The sequence below is a fragment of the Amphiprion ocellaris genome, chromosome 17 (assembly GCF_022539595.1).
Source record: "Amphiprion ocellaris isolate individual 3 ecotype Okinawa chromosome 17, ASM2253959v1, whole genome shotgun sequence".
NCBI lineage: Eukaryota > Metazoa > Chordata > Actinopteri > Pomacentridae > Amphiprion > Amphiprion ocellaris.
In genome coordinates this window covers 14177529-14199050 of record NC_072782.1, presented here as the reverse complement: position 1 = coordinate 14199050, position 21522 = coordinate 14177529, and the positions used below count along the sequence as shown (strand labels likewise).

General features: G+C 40.9%; 1 protein-coding gene across 9 annotated transcripts in view; it reads left to right on the top strand.

Annotated features, from left to right (window-relative positions):
* Window positions 1–21522, top strand: part of rapgef1b (Rap guanine nucleotide exchange factor (GEF) 1b) — a 47121-nt gene that overhangs the window by 13284 nt on the left and 12315 nt on the right. For 6 of the 9 annotated variants that reach the window (XM_055019316.1, XM_055019314.1, XM_055019319.1 and 3 more), the window contains exons 2-11: window positions 11650–11795; window positions 12382–12560; window positions 14398–14554; window positions 14651–14739; window positions 14823–14981; window positions 15573–15623; window positions 16185–16299; window positions 16452–16632; window positions 17556–18077; window positions 19124–19326. In XM_055019316.1, coding sequence (XP_054875291.1) covers window positions 11650–11795; window positions 12382–12560; window positions 14398–14554; window positions 14651–14739; window positions 14823–14981; window positions 15573–15623; window positions 16185–16299; window positions 16452–16632; window positions 17556–18077; window positions 19124–19326 — 1802 coding nt within the window. The remainder of the gene's footprint in view (window positions 1–11649; window positions 11796–12381; window positions 12561–14397; window positions 14555–14650; window positions 14740–14822; window positions 14982–15572; window positions 15624–16184; window positions 16300–16451; window positions 16633–17555; window positions 18078–19123; window positions 19327–21522) is intronic. The other 3 variants (XM_055019315.1, XM_055019322.1, XM_055019323.1) reach the window with 1 other exon arrangement.

Below are 21522 nucleotides of genomic sequence, written 5' to 3'. Positions count from 1 at the left end.
TAGCATATATGTGAAAGGGTTGAGTGCTTGGATGAATTTACAGGCTGTCAGTGAATCCAATGGGCTGATTATTTTGAAAGTGAATTTTCATTTTATGTTCATAAGTTAATGGTCGGCCTCTATGAGAGTTCAACCCGGTATATAATTAACCTGTAAAGTGAAATTCAAAGTGCACTAGTAGGAACTGGCAGTTGGAATTGGGCCATATTATGCACTGATTTCTGTCCTTCACAAAACAGAGCAGTGACTAAATTAATTATATAACCTCATTACAAATACAAAGCAGTTTTTAGTGTCTGCTGTCCAGTTGATTGCTGCTGAAAAGCAACATCAATTCATAAATAGTATTTGAGAACAAGACCAAAAACTGTATGTATTGTTGTGCAGCTTGATCATTTAATAGCATACGTTATCCTCACCTGTTAGTTCATTTAGAGGCTGCAAGCGGCGGCATCCTTCATCTGACCCCATCTGACTTGTCTGGTTTAAAACCCAAACAATCCCAAACAAGTGATCTTGTATTCTTAAAGCAACAAGCTCTTTCATTATGACATTTACTGAAAATGGCGTGTCCTGCCTTCTGTGTGTGATGCATGCACACCTTCACAAAAATGCCATCCTTGGCAGTTGTTTGACTGACGGTGGATGGTTAAAAAATTTTAACATACCGCCCAACCCTAACATATAACACAACAAATTGCTTAGGAATTAGTTGCAAGTAGATATAGACATGTCATGTGAAAGAGTGACCATCAAAAGCAGCAGAGTGTAGTAATTTATTTGTAAAATTACCACTGAAGTTAGCTTTGAGGTGGACATTGTGGTAACTGAGAGTAATTTGAATAAACTATTTTTTATACTATTTAAATCTGTGCAGTGATGTGCAAATTTGCACAAACAACGTGGTCTTCACCTTCACCGCACGCTAACTAGAAGAGAGGAAATGTGTGGGTTAGCAACAGCATTGGTACCAGTAAGAACGAACCACCAGTCATAGCCACAGCATTGGTGGAAAAGCACAGAGGGCCATAGAGAAACACAGATGGGAGAAAAGATGGTGTTAACTCTGGACACAGAGAGCTTTGGAAGATGGAGTTTTGTTGGCTTCATAGTTAAACAGAGGAAGCATTGAGGCCAGAGGCTTGTAAATGTTTATGCCACCACACAATACACAGGCCTAATGGTCCCACCCTCTTCAAAAGCACCACCTTCAGGGCTACTGGCCTACTGGAGCCCTGTGTCAGTCATACGGCATATGATTGGAAACTTTACCCAGCATCTAATCATATGGGTTTACATTCCAGGTAACATTTCTGAACCAGAACAGTTAATGAAATGGCTCATTCTTCTTGACTCTTCATACTGTAAAGTCACCTTCTGAAAAGAGACACTTCTTTTTGCACTTTGACTAAAACCACACCAGGCAAAGGCAACTTTGCTTTTGTGCTGAGTTATTGAAGGCAATCCCTGCTAGAATTTATTTAGAGTTTATTTCTACAACACATGCATCAGTTGTAAACCTGTCCACTGCTTCACAGTGTGCTAGAATACACACCCTTATGGTGCAATGGGTATGAACAATTAGTTGGTTTCACAATTGCAGTTTTATTTTATTTTTTATTTTTTTGAAGTTATTTTTTTGGCCTTTTTGTCGGCTTTATTAGATAGGCGCAGTGAGAGAGAGACAGGAAACAGGGGAGAAGAGTCGTGGGAAGACATGCAGCAAAGGGCCACGAGCGGGAATCGAACTCGGGCCAGCTGCGTCAGGGACCAACCCCTGTACATGGGTCACCCGCTCAACGCGTTGAGCTATACAGGCGCCACACATTTTGCAGCATAGCTCACCCAGAGTTTAAACTGATGTGTCAATGGTTTTACAAATTCATGCTCCGCTTTTGCAAATTCATGCACGTTCACCTTCGATCTACCTATCTGGATCATGAAACTCAAAGACAAGTAAAAAAATCTTCACAGTATTGACAACTGAAAGGATTTCAAGTTGGAGTCTGAACAGTTCTAAATGATATTTTATAGGCCTAGCAGTGGTTTCACTTGCCCAAAATTTACCATGGCGGTGACTACACACAACAGTAGCAACTATTGGTCCACACACAGTCGAGGCAATGATGAAAATCTCAATTAATAAAACTGGCTCTATTTTTAAAATATGTATTTTTCAATTTCTTACCATTTTGGTTCCTGTGATTTTCCTGTGGTATTGGTCACACCCTCTTTGGTGGGCACCACTCCTATGCAAGAAAAGCCCTGGCCTAATATTGACACAATATATAGTTTTATTAGTGTCATAAAAATGCTAAAAGTATTTAATGGCTCAATGAAATTCCTTCTTATCATCCGTCATTTGATGATCATCAAACCACCTTTGGGGTTTGAAACCATTTTGCTTACTAACCCAATGACTAGCAGGATACTGGCGTTTTTCAGAATTCCATACTGACACACTACCCTCCATATCTGCATCATCTACTGCATCTCACCTACAAGCTGTGTAATTATGACAGTGTGTAGTCTGTTCAAACCTCAGTAGCCTTGAATTCTGCAGAGTAGTTTATTTTAAGCTGTGTTATGACTATAACACTTTGTGTTTCTTTTCCTTCACTATTCTGCCTCCAGTCCTATTCTTCTTCTGTCATGGAGCTATAGCAGTGTAACACTGGGGTTTTTGTGTGTAAGATACTGTTGCAAAGCATTGCTTCAAGCCACTGTTCTGTTGTTCTGTTGTTGTACATAGATCATCCAATGTCAGATTGCTGTATGTGTTTTAAAGAACCATTAAAATACAAAATTCTTTTTAGTGGCCTTTAAACACAAGCAAAAAAAAGTGTCAGTTATAATATCATAACATCATACAGATAAACAGACTCAAGAATTCAAGGTGTGTCAATCAGTGATTAGATTCGATTTTGCCTTTATGTGTCTCTGTATGCTGCTTATTATGGCTTAATGCAACCTATTTTCATCCCTGCTGATAATTGTTCTTTCAGTCAACTTTGCAGATTGTTCTCACAGTACTGAGAGATGGTGTTTTATTGCAGGTGTTAATTAAATTAAGAATCAGATCACATCAGCATGTTAAAGGTTATTCTGCCCTTTTTCTAAGCTTTCCATTTCAAACTCAAAACTCCAAAGTGACAAAATAGTGAGAAAGTGGTTGAGGGTACTTTTGGTATTCTTTTTATCTTAGCGTGCAATCTCATGACTCATAAGGGTAATAATGTCTCTTTCACTGGGCAGGAGTTTCCCTTGACAGATCTACTCTCAATCATCAGTCTAGTGTGTCATGTCAGATTAGATCTAAGAGCAGATGCACACACACTCTGAAGGAGAGAAGCATATTTTTACTGCTCTTTTGTCTTTTGTTCACTTCTTCATCTTCCTGTTGCACACACAGTTCCAAACACAGTCTCACTAAGCAGTTATGGGTCTGATTTAATGTTTTGGAATATGGATCTACATTATAGATCGCCTGCGTTGTGTGGCCGCACTCTGATGGCCACGGTAGACCAGGCTGTCTGTTTCCATGCAACCCAGCACGCAGAGCACCTCCATCACCACACAGATATTTGCTCCTGACCAGTGACCCATGGCTGGTGAGGCTGCATTACTAGACATTGACATACTGAAGGGCATGTTTGTGTAAGTTGTTGATTGTATAAAACATTGCCTGAGGTGCATTTTATTTAAGCAGAGGTTAAGACAAAACTAAAGAGAATATATGCTCAGACAAGAACTGAAAAGACAGTAAAATGCTTTGCTTTAAAACAAATAGTGCGATAAAAACATTACTTTTTAAACTTGTATTTTACAAACTCATTTGGGTTTTGTATCTCCAATTTCAAGGAGTAATTGCATGATACAAATGAGTTGAGAATAAGCAGAAGTGTATCACTTCAGTGAAGTATTCATTTAAATATAAATTACCACAAAATGTGCCTCATCCGTTTTTCAGTTAGAAATTGGTTATAGTTGGTGGTAATCCTTTTTGTAAGGCAATATTGTTTTCTTATTATGTTGATGTTAGACTTCAGAAGTCATTGAAAAGTGAGTAGCTTGTTTGGATGTGGCAGTTTGCATTAATAATTGTATTGTCCATGTGGAAACCATCTCCAGTGACTCATTTACTCATTTGTTAAGCGAAATACAATACATGTTAAGTGGACTGAGCACTTAGAATCCACTGTATCTCATTTACTTACCCAGTAAGTGAACGTGATGGTCTCAGTCTCTCTGTGGCTTGTTGTTGAACGGCATGATCAAACAGCACAGATGCAAAACTGGAGAACCCACCATTAGGCTTCTTCCTCCATTGCTTCTCAAATCAGGTGTTACCCAAAGCCATATTCCATACCAGGGCTTCCTCCCATCCCTGCCACCCTTGGACTGTAGTTTGGCCTACAACACACACAGCCTGATGTATCCTATAGTGCTGCATGTTGATAACCAAGGACATAAAGAGGATAGCTATTATAAACTGAATACAACCAGCAGGAAGAAACCACTACAATGGAGAGAATAAATAATTCAGCAAGCACTTAACTATTTCCTGTAGAATTCTTCTCTTTCCTCCATTTTTCTCCATGCTGTTCTGTTCATTTCACGTGCCTCAGGCTTGCATTCTCCACTCCTGCTCCTGAGCAGGTCTTGCCTGTGGAGATACGATACTTGGCGCAGCTCCCCTGCCTCCTTTGTTCTACAGTGTAGCAGACAGTAATTTACTGGCAGTGTTGTCATTTTTATAGGCAAATAAGGCCTCATTGCAAGTAGAGTCGCTTATCAACAATGCGCTGGTTATTTACATGTGTCCCATGGCAGGGTTTTTCTCTTTTCGAAGTTCTGCTTAAGTATGCTAAGAATGAATGCATCTCTGTTTGAAAAGTACCTTAATACAAGTCTTTTCACCACATCTAATGTTTTTTTTTTGTGTTCATGGGTACATTGGTATTTTTCAATTTATGTGACTGTGAGACATCGAGGGACAGACTTATATTAGGTCTACAGCCCCATCTACTGTAACCAAGTAAAGAGGATAAATTTATTTTTTAGTCAACAGCATGGCACTAGAGATGCTGAGATGTACAGGTATCCATGGTGCTCAAGAGGACATATCTCTTGACTGACTTTATCTGTAGCACCAACTTCAGGTTAAAGTTTTCCCTTACTCAGTGAAATACCTTGGTATCTAACAAAACATAGTAGGGGCATTTATGTCTCCTTCAGGATATATTAAATTAACTCCTTTACTGTTACCTTTGCTTTTCTTCTACCGCCATATGGAGGTAAATTTTTATATTATCCAATGGTTTGTATATTTAAATTAATTAGCAACTGTTAGCATGCTAATACTGATTTAGGTCAGTGGACAAATATACTTTCAATAGCATGCTAGCGTCATTGTTGTGTTAGCAATTACGCCGAAGCACAGATGTTACTAAGTACGATTTGCAAGCATGTAGACTCATGCATACATAAATGATCAACAACGTGCTGGTGCTACGCTTGCTTCATTTACAGTTACTCGTCCATCACACTGGAGAACAGATATCAGAGTCAGTCCACACATTTCATGCTTACTTGATGCACCATTGTTAGTAGCCTACTGGAACTGGCCATACGTTGTTCTTTTTCTAGCTTCTGATTGGTCTACATGGCTTTAGTTTACGGTTATATTGTTGTTTCAGTTGTATTCTTGCCTTTCCATGTGGACAAAGACTTTTTCTGAAAAGAAATGAAGAAACCTGTGTTTTAAACTGTGTCTATTTGTCCTATACCTTAGTTTCATTTACTTTACTTTCATAGCCAGTGAGAGCAAAGCGTCCTTTCCTGAGATGCTATGAAGAAATGCACATTGAAATAAATGAGCTAGAATGCAGTTTTGATGAATCCTGTGTGCGGAATGTCTATGCATATGCATGCCGATTTTATCTCCCAGACAATCTATAGAAAGCAGGAAGAGATTTTATTTACATAATTAATTCATCCTCTACACATTATTTGGAGAAACATTTTCTGTCCGTTCCTGCTTTGAGACATGGATACACAGACTTCTATTTTATATCTTGTACGCGCACTTTCAGATAGGTCTTCTCTTTGTCTTCTTCCCTCCTCAACACCTGGCACGATGACCTTTATGACTCTTGTTGCAGTCTTGTAGCAGGCTGAACAAGTCCATAAATGCAGGGCTTGCACACACTTTCACTGAGAAGCCTCTACTGAAGAAGTTCAGCAGGAGGTGGCAGCTGTGTGTGTAACCTTAAGCACAACCTCCTATATATCCTTCTTCTCCGTTTTCATCCTCTTTTGAGGGTGGAGGGGCCAACCAGCTGTCCAGTATAGATCACACCTGTACTGAACAAGAATCACATCAATCTGCCAGCCTGTCGGTTCTTCACACAGACCTGGACAAAAATATGTCACCGGTCATCAGCTGTGTTTTCCTCCAACAGCCAGGTTCCTGTTTGCTCACTCAACTGTTCAAGTGCATTCCAAAACAAAATCATTTCAAGCAAATCACACATATAAAAGAAGGACCAACCAGTTGTTGCATAACTTGCAAGAGTTCATGTGAAATTGATGTATGCAGTCAGCCATCACTTAAACTGCAGCATAACCAATTTGTTGCCATTTAAATCAGCAGACAAATAAACCTTGTCCTGCTCACAGAAACTGTCCTATAAATAGAAAAATACATACTCTGTTTAATACAGTTTACTTTATTGAGGCAGTGTTTCAAAGACCTTCAGGTATGTCTTTTTGTTTGACAGCCTCTCTGAAGTGCAAAAGCTTTATTTATTCTAAAGACGTGTGTGTGTGAACACGATGCTATTTACTTTATGATTTGCGGTGCATTTTCTGCTTAAAATTTTATGTTGTAATTTTGGCTGTTTTCATATTGTCAGTAGTAGAAAAAAGACTTTGACATGCCAACTAAATGAGCTGTTGAGAAAAATTTCTGTTCATGTTTTAGACAATAACACGGTACACAGTTTAGATGTTAAACATCATGATTTGGAATCTCATTAGCCTAGAGGGATTGCATTTGGGCCGGTGGGGGTACTATGTTTGGGGAAACCTCAGCCTGGTTGTATATCCACTGAGGATCATAGATGTACCTGGGCAGCCGAGATCTTTGCATTGTCTCAAGGCAACAGAATTAAATGTGGAGGTCTATACGGACCCTCATTTGACTTGGCAAATGAGACAAGAAATATACAGAAAATCAATTTAAGGTGTATGGCATATACTTAACACTTTGTTTTTGCCAGAAGCACCCATAAATTTACACCCTCTATGTATATGTGTGCCTGTTTCTGTTTGCTTTTTGTGTAACAAAGCCTTCAGACAGTTCAGCAGCTGGGAAGCTCCTGGGGACTCCACGATACCACAGAGTTGTGTGAGAACTCTCCCAGGCTTTGTTCAAGAGTCATTCAGACTGGAGTGTTTATTTTAAATGTCCCCAAGGCCTTTCAGAGCAGCAAAGAGTCTAAGCAATTTAAATGGTTTCAAAAGATGTTTACTTGCTAAATCCTTCACTATTTACTCTTTTAGTGATTCCCTGACTTATTTTTTTCACATAACCTGCAAAAAACTTAGTTTTTTGCTACTAACACTAATTTAGAAAGAATAACAACCATGAATCATTTATCATGTAATGCCTCACAATTATGGTATTCACAGGAAGTTTGATTGCAGAACTGTAAACTCTTCTCACTGTACTTCAGAAGTGATTGGCGGTTTTCAGTAATGTGACAGTCAGGGAAATTGTGTGGGTTCAGTTCTCCAGGAGACTGGAGAATTTTACAACATTGGAGGTAAACCTAACCGTTTATGGAAGTGTAACCATGCTTCACTGTTTGTCAACCGCATTCAGCTGCTGTATTTTCCTGTAAACTAAAGTGAGTGCATTGGGGATCAACAAGGAACAAGTGTCATGAACAAGGTGTCAGTTTTTTTTGTAAAAGCCCAAATGTTGGCTATCAAGTCATATATAAAATGGTGAATGAAAATGATAAATGTTGCCACAAGTGTATTAGAGCAGGAGTGTCAAACTCATTTTAGTTCAGGGCCCACATTCAGCCCAATTTGATCTCAAGTGGGCCAGACCAGTAAAATCAGAGCATAATAACTGATAAATAGCGACACCTCCAAATTTTGAATTTGTGTTAGTGCAAAAAAGTATGTTCTGAAAATGTTCACATTCAGGAATTATCTTTTTACAAAACATCATGAACAATCTGAAATTTGTTAAGAAAAATAAATTCAATTTCAACAACATTATGCCTCAGTTTGTCATTTACACATTACAACCTATAGATCACAAAACATTTACTCACAGGTATCTATATGGTATTATACTTTATGATCAAAATGACAAGTCAGACAAAAAAAGACAACAAAACAACAAAAACAAGACAAAAATGTTTAATAAGCGAAGCACAAAATGACAAAAACGAGAAACAAAATGACAAAAAATGCAACAAGTTAAAACAAAACAAAAACGAGAACAAAAATTAGACAAAAAAATTACATAGTGACAAACAAAATGGACAAAAGACAAAAACGAGACAAAAACTTAGACAAAGTACACAAACGAGACAAAAAATTAGAAAAGCTAGAAACAAAATAACCAAAAAATAGACAACTCAAGCGAGACAAAAAAAACCCAAAATGACAAAAACGATACACAAAACAATGAAAGCTAAACACTAAATGACAGAAATAGGACAAAAAACACAAAATGACAAAAACGAGAAACAAAACGACAAAACCAAGAAACAAATCCACAAAAATGTGAGACAAGTCAGACAAAAAAGACAACAAAAACAAGACAAACTATTACAAAAATGAGACAAAATGACAAAAGAACAATGAACAATCCAGTATTTTACTTTATGATCAAAGCAACTTGTCAGGGTCTACAATTTATTTTAAATTTATAGTTTTACAAATTTAAAATTTGCACATAATGTCTTCTCTGTAACTTCACAAAGTCGTCCCGTGGGCTGGATTGGACCCTCTGGAGGGCTGTTTTTGGCCCTCTGGCTACATGTTTGACACCCCTGTATTAGAGGGAAAAGTCTAGGAGAAGTATAACTGTGCGCTGTGGCCTAGACATAAAAAAAAACATGTTTTCAGTGTGAGGTTTCTTTGACTCTTTTGCTCAGTCCATGACTAGTCAAATTCAGTGTGAGAGACATTACAACCAATGACATCACCAGCTCATAACTCAGACCAGCAGCAGGCAGGAAGCCTGAGAGCAGGAGGGATGGTTGTTCTCTGGTGGAGGAGTGGAGGCTGGACATTGAGAGAGGCCTACATGACTATAACAGAGCACCTCACTGTACTCTCCGTCTCTCTCTCTCTTAGTCTGTTTCTCGCTGACTTCCTTTCTTTCACACTGTTCATTTCTTTCTGTTGATGATGTCATTTTCATGCCGAGCCAGACCTCTAGCTTGCTGGAAGCCTGGCCTTCTGGAAAGGGGTGGTGTTTGTGTTCTCAGAACTGAAGAGGGAGAGACATGGTAGAAAAGTGGATTCGGGGGAACCAGCCCTATGTGCATGATAAACAGCTGAGCCTCGGGGATTGCGACGGTGTCTGGGGGACCAGCTGTATCGATCATGGCGGTGACTCATTCTGCTCATGTCTCTGCTTTTCAACTCTGGGCTGGGACGCAGGCTTGCAGCTGTAAACTCGCTCATAGTCCTTCTGGGCCTGTTCAAGCTGCGGAGAGTGAGAGGGTCCAGCATATTATGATGTCAGCCACAGGCCCTGCGCTTGTGCCAAAAATAAGAGGGCAACAAGGTCAAAAAGATCTGAGATTACGTGAGGCTAAATTCATATGGAGGCTGCTGTGCAAGCACAAGCATATGGACTGCTCTCTATAAAGTGAAATCTTTTCAGTATAGCATCCTGGCTTGCGGCAAAACTGAGTAACACAGGTATGTATAGCCTCAGGGTACAAAAATACCTCCTCGCACTGTTAGTCCTTGCTGTGCTATTCAGACTGTTCGGATGCACTGAAGAAGCACAGCATCCCCTGTGGCTAAGCTACAGAGTATTGATCCAGACAGCTGTTGAGATGAGAAAGTTGTCCCTCTCCATAGGGTCTTCACTGCTCAAGTCACTCGTCTGTCTCTGATAAACTCGGGCTCCTTGTCTTCCTTCTGTCTCCCTCAATCCTGCCTGGCTGACTAGATGGTGTTCTATCTCTGCATGCCATCGACAGTGTGAAATGAAGAGGCCGCTATCTCTGTCACATAACGGCTTTGCCTGTGCATTGACATAGCAGGGCGGCTAATGAAACTGACAACAAAGTTTTTAGTCCTGTCACATCTGTTATGGTTTCTACTAACAAGTCAAGCATATTTTTGTAAGAGCATTATTTTTGCCTGTCATGTAAGTGATTGATATGACCTATTTGGGTGTTAAGAACTGGGTCAAATGCAGATTAAAGGTGATGAACGGTCATGAGATACATTTCCAGTAACTCTGCAGTTTATTGAATCAGTTATGCAACATGAGTAACTTGCGAATGCTTACAGAACAGCCAGTTCTGGTTTATTTTTGCACAACACTGAGATAAGATTTTTTAAAAATGCAGTGTAAAACAAGAGCCTGAGGGCATGCATGCCTCTTCTCACGCATTCGTATCGGGAGGAAACTCCAATAGAAGCGTTCTCATCAACATTTTTAATGAGACACATAGTGGTCCTTGGCTGCCTCAGCGAACTTTGGCTTTTGCTGGGAGTCAGGGATGATGGGGATTAGGGGTGGGGAGAAAGAACACTAGGGTGGATATGTGCGTGGCATGTTGATCAATAGTGCAGATGAAAGCAGTGCCCGACTGGAAGCCTGGCTTGTGGTGTTTTCCTGCTGTTGATTGCTATTCAGCATTCAATGTTTTTACGCTGATGGCCGTGGAATGCCAGATCCCGCTGTCATTGAGCTGAGGAGAGATTACAGCAGATAGAGGTGTAATTTTGTCACTGATAAAACCCACGCTTCCTGTCGGCTCCCGATGCTGTTATTAGTATTTATCTCCTGATTCAGTTTGGTGTGCAGATCGAGGGAGGGACAAAGAGGTGAAGGGACATCGTGAGCGAGCAGTCCATTATCCTGGGATTAACGGAGTGGGGAACTCTTCTCTCCCCAAATACAATGAGCACTCTCTACAGTGAACAAGCTGAATTTTGCTAAATTACTCACCATTTTGAAGCCACTCTCAATAATGTACCATAAAGCAATTTTCATCCCAGCACTGACTAGAGTATTTTATTATAACCACACTTGTCTGCTCTGTCCTTGTCTCTCACATCTACACATCTGTGGACATAATAGGCTACCGGAACAGCCTGTGCAGCACTTTTATGTTAAAAATAAAAAGGGCATAGGAAATGCAGACGTTGTAAATACTTTGTAAAATCTCAAAGATTTCAGTTTTATTCTGATGTCTTCCTGGTGTTCAGCTCTTCACTTTAGGTTAATTTTAGAAGAGCAGTATTGTGTGATAGTGATATCAGCACTTCAGTGAGCTAGTGCCATCTGTTTTTATCTAATTTCTGTTCTCACCCCCGAGAAATCGCCCCTCCTTGACTGACCACTCAACTTCACTGTTTTCTTTCTGCCCATAGACTCGCAACGGTCCCATCTGTCCACTTTCACCATGATATTGAAGGACAAGTTCCATTCCCCCAAGATCAAGAGGACTCCATCCAAGAAGGGCAAGCAGCTTCAGCCCGAGCCAGCAGCCAAGAGCACAGAGAAACCTGCTAACAAGGTGTGTATGGAGTCATGTGCCAGGAAATATGTGTGTGTTGTGGGAAATCCATCTCTTTCCCACCTACTCCGTGTGTTTGTTTGCCTATTTGTGAGACTATTGTTTTCCTGTGCTCCCGTATGCCATTGTGTCTGTGTGCGCGAGTCTCCCTGCTGGTTCCCACAGCCTCCCAGTGGCTGTGGTGGCTGGCTGCGCTACAGCAGGTGTCTAAACCTATAAAGACATGAATGGAACCGGGCAGCTTCCTGAATGAACTCCTCTGCTCCCTCTCAAGGCTTTCGGCGTAATGAGTATATTCCCCTGCATCCCTGCTGTGAAAGACTAGAGAAGCTGAAAGAGCTCTTTGCAGTAGTACCAAGACTGCTCCAAGCCACATCACTTGATAGAGTACGCTTTGAAATGTGAGCAAACCATGGGACTGGTAGAACTGTAGCAGGGAGCCCAGACCATTGGGATGGTCTAAAAGCTAAATGTGTGGTCTTATAATATGTTTTCATCTAGATTTTTCATTAGCATCGTAGGAACTATTAGTAGCTCTGTAGTCCAATTCTAAGATGCTGTTTTGTGTTCTTGTTTGTATTTTTAGAAGGTTAGTCGGCTAGAGGAGCATGAAAAGGAGGTGGTCAGTGCCCTGCGCTACTTCAAGACAATCGTGGACAAAATGGTCGTAGAGAAGAAAGTGCTGGAGATGCTTCCAGGCTCAGCCAGCAAAGTGCTTGAAGCAATCCTGCCTCTGGTTCAGGTAGAGGCACGGATACAGCACAGGTGAGTCACATGCTTTTATAAAACAATGGAAAATGTAGGTCAGTACTTGAAAGGTTTAACTCCTAGAACTGATGTCTTACAGCACGTTTGTTTTTTTTAACCAAGACTGCCTCCTTCAGATTCTTTAAAATGGCCATGTTGTGGATATCAAACTTTGTCTTTGATTGCAGTCTTTTTCCCATGTTAGATGTATGTCATAATTCACAATGTACCATTTGCCGATTCGTTCTCAATCTTTCCTCTTGACGCAATTTATTACGTATTTGGTGACATGTTAGGACTAGCACGGTGCTGACTACCGCTCTCTGAGTAGCTTGTGAAGATTGATAATACGCTGCGAAAGATGTCATCTCTCACCTCAAGGCTTCCTGGACTCCATACCTGAAGCTTTACATGTTAGGTTCATGTGTTTCTTGCTGTTGATGTGTCTTATTAATTGCCCCAATTTTACCTTTGAGGAACAAAAATTTCTGTTATTTGTCAGATATATCAACTAATAAGTCAGTTTGTTTTACTTCATCTGTGGTTTCAGTAAACTCTTTCTGGGAAAGTAACCTTAGCTGTAGTTTTGTTTCGACTGCCGGGACATGTTGGAACTTCTCTGTCTTTGTCTTTGTGCCTTTCCCCATCCGTCAGTACTGATGAAGGAATGGAGGTCAGAGGTGACGCATTTTGTATCTCACAGTGCTGTGTTTAGAAGCAGTTGATGGATTGTTGCTGCATTACTAAGAAACAACCATCTCTGAGGATTTGATCTCAATCTCATGGAGTCAAATCCCAATAGATCACAATAGAAGTTTAGTGTTTTGCTGTAACCTTAGGCTACATGCAGCAAGTTGAAAATGATGGCCACAAGCCAGTTATTTCACAACTTCAACCCAGATGTTTTTGGCAACTAAGCTAAGGTACATCAAATGACTATTGTGTGAATAACTTTTTAGAGATAAAGAGCTCTTTCCACTGGCTAAACAAATGCATTGTACAACTTCAGTCAATTTTGCAGTGATTTAAATCAATATTGATTAAATATCTAGGTCAGCAGTGCTTGTAACTCTTGCACACTGCAGTGGGGTTTGATTAAAGTGCTTATTTGCCAAAAGGTTAGTTATCAGTCTATACACGCTATAGTCATGCTGACTTGGCACACAAAGCTGCCAATGTTATTATAATCACACTGTTTTTACCCAGCTCCAGTGCAACCTATAGGGTTTAGCTGTGCATCCCTGAAATCCTTGTGGTAACCCCTTATAGCTTCTGTTGTCTCCTACTTACTTTAGGGCTAAGCTGTGCAGAGACAGTGGACGGATATTCCAGCTCTGTGAATCAGCTGCAGCGTGTTGGCACAGGCCTTAGCCACACCTTAGTGTTAGGTCTGAATGCACAATTTGCTACAGGGAGAAACAACACCCTGCTTCCATCTGTGGTTGTACATTCTCCTGTCAGCACTAGCTGCCTTATTCTAGCCCCCCATCTTGTAGTTGTGTATTTCTGCAATCCCTCAACAAATGCCCCAAAAAAAGGTAGTTTAATAGATGGCCTGGTAGATAGATTGAAATGAGTGACATGTTCATGTTTCTGTGATTTTTCTCACTTTCTGTCTAACATGTGCTTGTCTTTTTTTTCTTCTTCACACCCCACTACTGTGTTGTCTTGAATCTTTCTCCTTTCTGCACCTCTGGTTTCCACACCTTCTCTCACCTCCTGTATATCATGTCTTTTGTGTCTATACTATACATCATATTTGTGTCTTTCCTTCCTGAATCCTTCTTGCCTTATTCCCCTGACTTTACCTCTACTTTTATCCTCGCCCAACCTCAATCTCACACCTTTTCAACAGCTCGGCGCTGTCCTCTTGCCATAGCCGTGTCTATCAGAGTCTGGCCAACCTCATCCGTTGGGCTGACCAGGTGATGCTGGATGGCATCGACTTGGAGGACAAGGAAAATGTGGCGTCTGTCACCGCTGTCATCAAAGCAGTGCTGGATGGAGTAAAGGTATGCTGACAGAGGAAATGTTGTGTTGTTGGCTGTCCCCTCCTGTGGTATATTTTATAAAGGCTGAAACTGGCTGTGTTGTCTTTTTGTGAATAGGAACTGGTGAAGCTGACCATAGAGAAGCAGGAGCAGCCGTCACCCACAACCCCCAACAAACCAGCACCACCTGCTACCACAGCAGAGAGGTGAGCACAAAGCATGCTCTCAGGAATACAAACATTCACGCGCTTAATGTAATTCATTTCTAAGACAGCTTTTCTGTGTGTAGCACGGTGTCATCGGAGATGCCCTTGATAGATCGGGAACAGGAGGTCTTGAATAAGACAGCTCCAGCAGCTACTCCTGCAGAGGCTGCTCCTGAAATACCAGATGAGGAAGTGGCCCCTCCCAAACCCCCTCTTCCTGAAGCCAAAATGGCAGAGCTCAGGTGAGGACAGCACAAGATGCAGTTGTAATGCTCTGCGTTTTCTTTCTATGGTGGTGCTTTTCAAAGTGACATTTAATACAGTGCTGAGATATTAGTTGTCTTCTCAGCCCTGAGGCTTCCACTTTGGCCTAAAAGTTCCTGAGAAGTAGCGATGTTTTACATTTCTGTGGTGACTTGGTGATGCTGTGGTCACAGAGGTTGTTTTATGACCTTTTGCACTATAGCCATAAACAGAAGTTCCTGTTCTGCATTTATTCATCACACCTGTTTCACTTAAAATTGTGCTTATCTTAAAAATTTATTCTGACATGTTTCACACATAACAAATGAGGAATAAAGCAGGCTTTTAGGATATGGGCGTGGGAGGGGTATTTCTACAGTTCTCTTTCATTTTCACTGCAGTTTCACATATTTTGATATACTGTGTATTTTCTGATGTAGCTCCTTGGCTCTCACTCAACTTTCATACTTAAGGCTTTAAATCTGGATCACTTTTGTGTGTTTGTTGCTCTGCCTCTTCCTTCCTTACTCTTTCTGCTGTTTCTCTCAATTTTTTTCCATCTTTGGTTTCACTTTGGATTCTGGAAACAGAGCACAGTTGAGTGCTGACGCTGGCCAAAGGAGACCCTCTCAAAAGGAGAAGTATGTTGGCCCATAGGATCATCCGTCTCCATAATAACATCCCACCCTAGACCCCCCATAAAGCTTCTGGATTGTATGAAGTGTTTTTGATTTGCATGGCTGCATTATCCAAACGTTTGTGTCATCCTGGGTATCCCTTGAAGAACCTCATCATCCAATCAGAAGACCGTCCTATGCATGAGAGTGTTTGACTGAACTATGAAGTGTCTTTTCGCTGGCCCCCATTTCATGGTCGCTTGCGTTCGCTCGTCGCCCCATTTTGACCCGATATTAACTCACTGAGAGACTTTAGGTTTGACAAGCAGGATGCCTTCATGTCATAGCTGAGAGAGGCTAACATGAAACACCCTCACTCTCATCTCACTATTCCACAGGAGGGATGATACTCTGTGTGTTCATGTATCTATACATGGATTTTTGTGTGCATACATGTCAGAAAGTGTGTTTTGCGTGCTTGCCTGGTTGTTCTTTTTGGCTTGGCGTCTGAGACAAAAAATACCCAACATTCCTGTTTTGTTTTTCGTTGTAATTCTGCTGTTTCTGTTTTTTATCTGTCAATAGTCCTCCTCCAGCTCTTCCCCCTAAGAAACGCCAGTCAGCCCCTTCGCCTACTCCGGTGGCAGTGGTTGCCCCAATGAGCCGTGGCTCCAGTCTGCCGTGCAGCGACCACAGACAGGTGAGGGATTAACTTAATGATCCATTATGGCGTACCTTCAGTTCTACTTTAAGACTATATCAACATAATTCACAGGAAATAAACCAGCTATTAAGAAAAAGGAGTGCAATTTAGATCTTTCTGTGTGTGTGTGTGTGTGTGTGCTGCCACAGGAGTACGAGCAGGAGTTCCTGCAGAGACGTTTCTCAGGGGGGAGCCACTCCTATGGTGGCGACTCTCCACGCCTTTCTCCATGCAGCAGCATGGGAAAACTCAGCAAGTCTGATGAGCAGCTTTCTTCCATGGAGCAGGACAGTGGTCAGTGTTCTCGTAACACCAGCTGTGAGACGCTGGGTAAGGATGCAAAGACAAGAATCCTATATTGTAAACACTTAACAGTCCAAACTCTTTTAAATTTCATTAGCTATAACGTTCATTATATGCAGGTAAATTACATTATAAATAATACACTGAACCATTTTTGATTTAGATCTGTAATTGGGTGTCGTGGTGTTTTTTGAGGGGGTGGAGGCTAATTATTGTTCACAACCTGTAGCTACAACTGAAAAAAAAGTGAGATGAGTAGCACACATTATGAAATGTTGATTAAATGCATCTGAAACACTGATAGCTTCCCTTTTTTGTGTCTTATTTTGGACAGTCCACTAGCTCCAAATACAGAACATCTTGGTGTATAAGATATTGATAGGATATGCATATAACTAGGACTGTGAGACTTTTGACATGCCGTGGTAAGCTAATAATTTTTTTTTAAAAAGAAGTATTGAGTTGCTTTAGTTAAACTTCAAAAATGGACCATTTGTGAGATACTGATTTACAAAAAGCTCACTGAATAGATAAATTGTGAGAAGCTGATGTGACGCTGTAAAGGATTTATCACTCATACTTCCACCTTATAAAATCTATGTCTGCTGACGAATTACAGTTTATGATGTAGAAGATGATATAGACATTTCCTACACAATTTGATCATGAAAAATGAACAAAGAGAAAGCAGGAACTTAGATGAGAGATTTGTCTGTTTCAGAGCAAATAGAATCCAGGTATTATAACCAGAAACCACACAAAAAAATTGTAAAGCTATTGGATCTAAGACTCTAACAGACCTTTGCTAATGTGCATTGGGCCATGAATATTTTTTTCATTTCATTTATTATGTATGTGCTGATGTTAGAAATTTCTGCCTCAGCTAAATGTTGAGTATGAATGTATGGTCATGAAATTTAAATAAGTGTTGTCATTTCTTTACCTTTCAGACAACACAGAGAATTACGACCCAGACTATGACTTCCTCCACCAGGACTTGTCAGCTGGGGATAACCTGCCTCCAATACCGGTGGGAGGCTGCCTGAGCCCTCTGCCTGAGTCTCACAGCGAGTCCTCTTCCCCTGTTCCTGGACAGCATCCCACACATCCCCGCTTCAGTGCTCCCCCAGCCCAGCAGCCAGAATACTGGACCCCCCAGCCTAATCAAACTAATCCCTTACAGTCCTCCCGCATCAGCGCACCCCCTGCCTTACCACTGAAGAAGCGACGCAGCACCCAAACATCATCCTTCCCTGATGCAGGGTCCAGGGTGTTGTATGAACGCTACCCTTCCCAATATGACAACCTGTCAGAAGAGGAGCTTCACCCTACGCCACCATTCCCCCTTTTCACGCCCATCTCGCCCATGCCTCAGACAAACGGGGGCGTGTTTGTTGCCCAGTACGTTGCCAGTGAGAATGCAGATGTCCCCGCCAGCCCACCGCCACTGCCAGAAAAGAAAAGCAGAAACAGTAAGTGAGGGGAAAGAACGGGCTGGGAATGTAATGAGGGAGCAATGAAGACAAGAAAGAAGGACGACCTTTAAATGAGATGACTGAATGGAGGGCACAGAGGCAGTGGGAGGCAAAGAAAGGGACAAAGAGTCTAATGACGGAAAGAATAAAGGAAGGGATGAGGTTGATTTAGGAAAGGACAGCAGGACACTGTCTGCAATTCGTCATCAGCTCATTGCAGAGTAGCTTATGTCAAGGAAATATTCCTCTGTGATTAGAGGCAGGAAGTGAATACCAGGATGTGCTACAATGGGTCCAGCTCCAGCGACACAGAGGGCAAAATTTGGTCATTTCCTCACCCACCTGCTACATCACTTCCTCTATAGCTACTGTATTATGTCATTATGTACAGTCAGCCCTTCCTGCTTATTTAGACATTTTTCACATCGTGTTTCTACATGAACATATCATTTCAAGTAGCCAGCAGTCTTGAAATCAGTTCAAATGCTGTTCACTGTACCACTCACCCAGTGAAAACATTTGTATAATAACTTTTGTGTCACCAAAGGAGCTTTGTCAATTCTAAGAAAATAACTGATGGTGTCACAGTGATGTTATTGTGGTCGTCACATCTTGGGGCTTGTCATTTTTAGCAGAATGCCTATTTTTTTAAAAACTCAAGGTGTGGTTTTTTAATCACGTGAGTGTTAACCACACAGACAGGGTTTAATGAAAGATGCAAGTGACCTGCATGTTGGGAAATGTAGTAACCACGATTTCTGGGGCTGGGCCCATAAAAGGTAGAGAAAGTCTGGATATCTCGACCTTTGCTGCTTCAATTTTATAGTTCATTTAAAGATAGGTCTGTTAAGTCCCACAATTTGTGCAACGCTAAATCCCTGGTGCATGTTTAATTCTAAATGGGATATATAAATATTAAGAAGACAAAATATACTTCTAAAATAGTCCAAAACTCCATTCTTGACTTGGTTGAATTTAATGGTGCAACACTAAGCAAGATAAGCAATAAGTGTTTTATAATATAATCCGTCTTCCTCCTTCAGTCCTTCAGTACATGCAGTTTGTGGAAGACTACTCGGAGCCACAGCCCTCTGTTTTCTACCAGATGCCACAGAGTGAAAGCATCTACGAACAGCGCAACAAGCGCTTCCAGGAGGTCTATGGATTCAATGACTCCTTCAGCAGCACTGACTCAGTCCATGAGCCACTGCAGCCCCCAGCGTTGCCACCAAAACAAAGACAACTGGTAAGAAACTTGTCCATGTATTTGCTGGCAGCCACCCTTTCAAGAAGCACAAGCCATGGCTCGTAAACTGCTACAGTTGCAGTAGATAAATAGCTGGGTTCACTAATTTGGGTGTGCGAGCAAAGCTATGATTTGAATTCCTGAAATTGTTCCGTTGAGTGTAGACTAAAGCTTTGACACTGTGAAGCCTTCATTGATGAAACTACTGATTTATGAGATTGTACTGAAAATCATGTGGTATAAAACATTGTGAGCACATGTGAACAAAAACAATCCTGGTGGAGCTCTGTGCTGGTCTGAGTATCTTCCACTGGCTGGAATGAAAGAGTTGGAAAGAATGCATATCGCATTCTGTGTCTAAAGTACATTCCACTGGTATTCCTCATCAATTTTCTCGCAAGCCTCCTCCTATCTTGTTATCTTCCTCACCTATTCAGCTCCTCTTCTCTGCTCTCTCTATCTCTCGTCCTTACCGTTTTTGTAACCGCAGCAGACATCTGTGCGAACACGGAGGTGTTTGGTCGTTAGTCGAAGATAAGACTAGCCTTTATCAGCCCCACATCAACTCCAGTCCACTTATCTTAATCTGGGTCTGGGTTAATTGAGACAACTGTCTGACAGTGAGTCAGTGGGGAGAGAGCAGTACAGACACAATAGTCTAGGTCATTGCAGAAGAGGGCACATTGTGAGTTTGAAATAAAACCTTTAAAGGCCATGAAAACTCACTTTCACAAGAACCCTCTTGCTATGACTGATGGAGTCTTCGAGTAGTATACTACTTTCCTGTTAGAGTTTTTGGAATTTCATGTTTTTGAAACTGTGCTCCTCTCAAATCAAATCAAATCAAATCAAATCAAATCAAATCAAATCAAATGCCTTTATTATCATTGGACATATGTACAGTGAAATTTTGAATGCCTCTCCTTCGTGGGATAAAATGATAACAACAGGTAAGATAAAATGTATATAAAATAGACTATGCAAAAACATATTTATATAAGAAAATAATTAGATAAAATAACATAAATAAATAAATATTGCACAAACCCACCCAAAACTGCACCATCCATGCTAGATGTACAGGATTAGGAGCTGTTGCACAGGGATTTATTGCACTAAAGAAAGATGGACTCATGTACAAAATAAATACGCATACTTCTGTACACCAGTCACCGTTTAGCTTCATTTGAATTGCAATTGAATGATATATAGTGAGTTGTCTGGTCACTGTCAGTCATATCTGTTCAAATTGAACCCACACAGTCTTGATGAATATAAATGGCTTAAATTTTGAGTGTTAAATGATGCCTAATAATAATAATTTGTGTTATTAGTATAATAATAATAATAATAATAATAATAATAATAATAATGATGATTATTCTACCTCCACATGTTCAGTAGATGTCTCGCGGTTTGCCAGTTTTTTACATATGAGAGTATTTTCTTGCCTATTTTCCCTCACTAAAACCTGCCAAACCTACTTGAAGGTGACAAATGGTGGTTGTCTTAAAGCTTTGTAGCAATATTGAAGACTGCACATTTGTGGACAGTACAGATGACACTTGTCCCCAGGGTGTAGCTGGATGTACAGTTTCATAGCCCGGGAAAGAAAATAGACTTTGTGGCTGAATAGCAGTCTGCTCAGACCACCTTCCCTCTCTTTGTCCGTTGTCCTCTTTCTGCCACCACAACTGTGTATTTTGAGCTGCATGCCCAGCTTTTATTTTTATCATTCTTTTGTCTGAGCATACAGTCGGACTGCGCTCATCTCTGCTCCAGCCGCAAGGCCTAATCTGGCCCCATGTTTTGGACTTGATGAGCTCGTGGCCCAGTGGAATAAGCCTGTTTGCCTCCTCCATAAACCCATGTTCCAGGCTTACACGCTTTGGCGACTTTACACGGCTTTGCAAAAAAAAATAAAAAATTTGAAAAAAGTCAGCTGCTATGTGGATAAGGAAATGGGTGAAAAAAAAAGTAGAGCGGATCATATTGGCTCTGTTTAGAGTGTGTTGTAGTTGGCCTGGTTTCCGTAAAGCTCTTAAAGCTAAGGACATTAAAAGGTTTATTGGACTGCCACAGCAGATAGAAATGTGTGTAACCTGTATACGCCATGTGACCCTCTAGTATTTAGGTTTTTTAGAAAGACTTGAATATAATAACTAACCGTAAATTCACATTCAGTACCACCTGAAC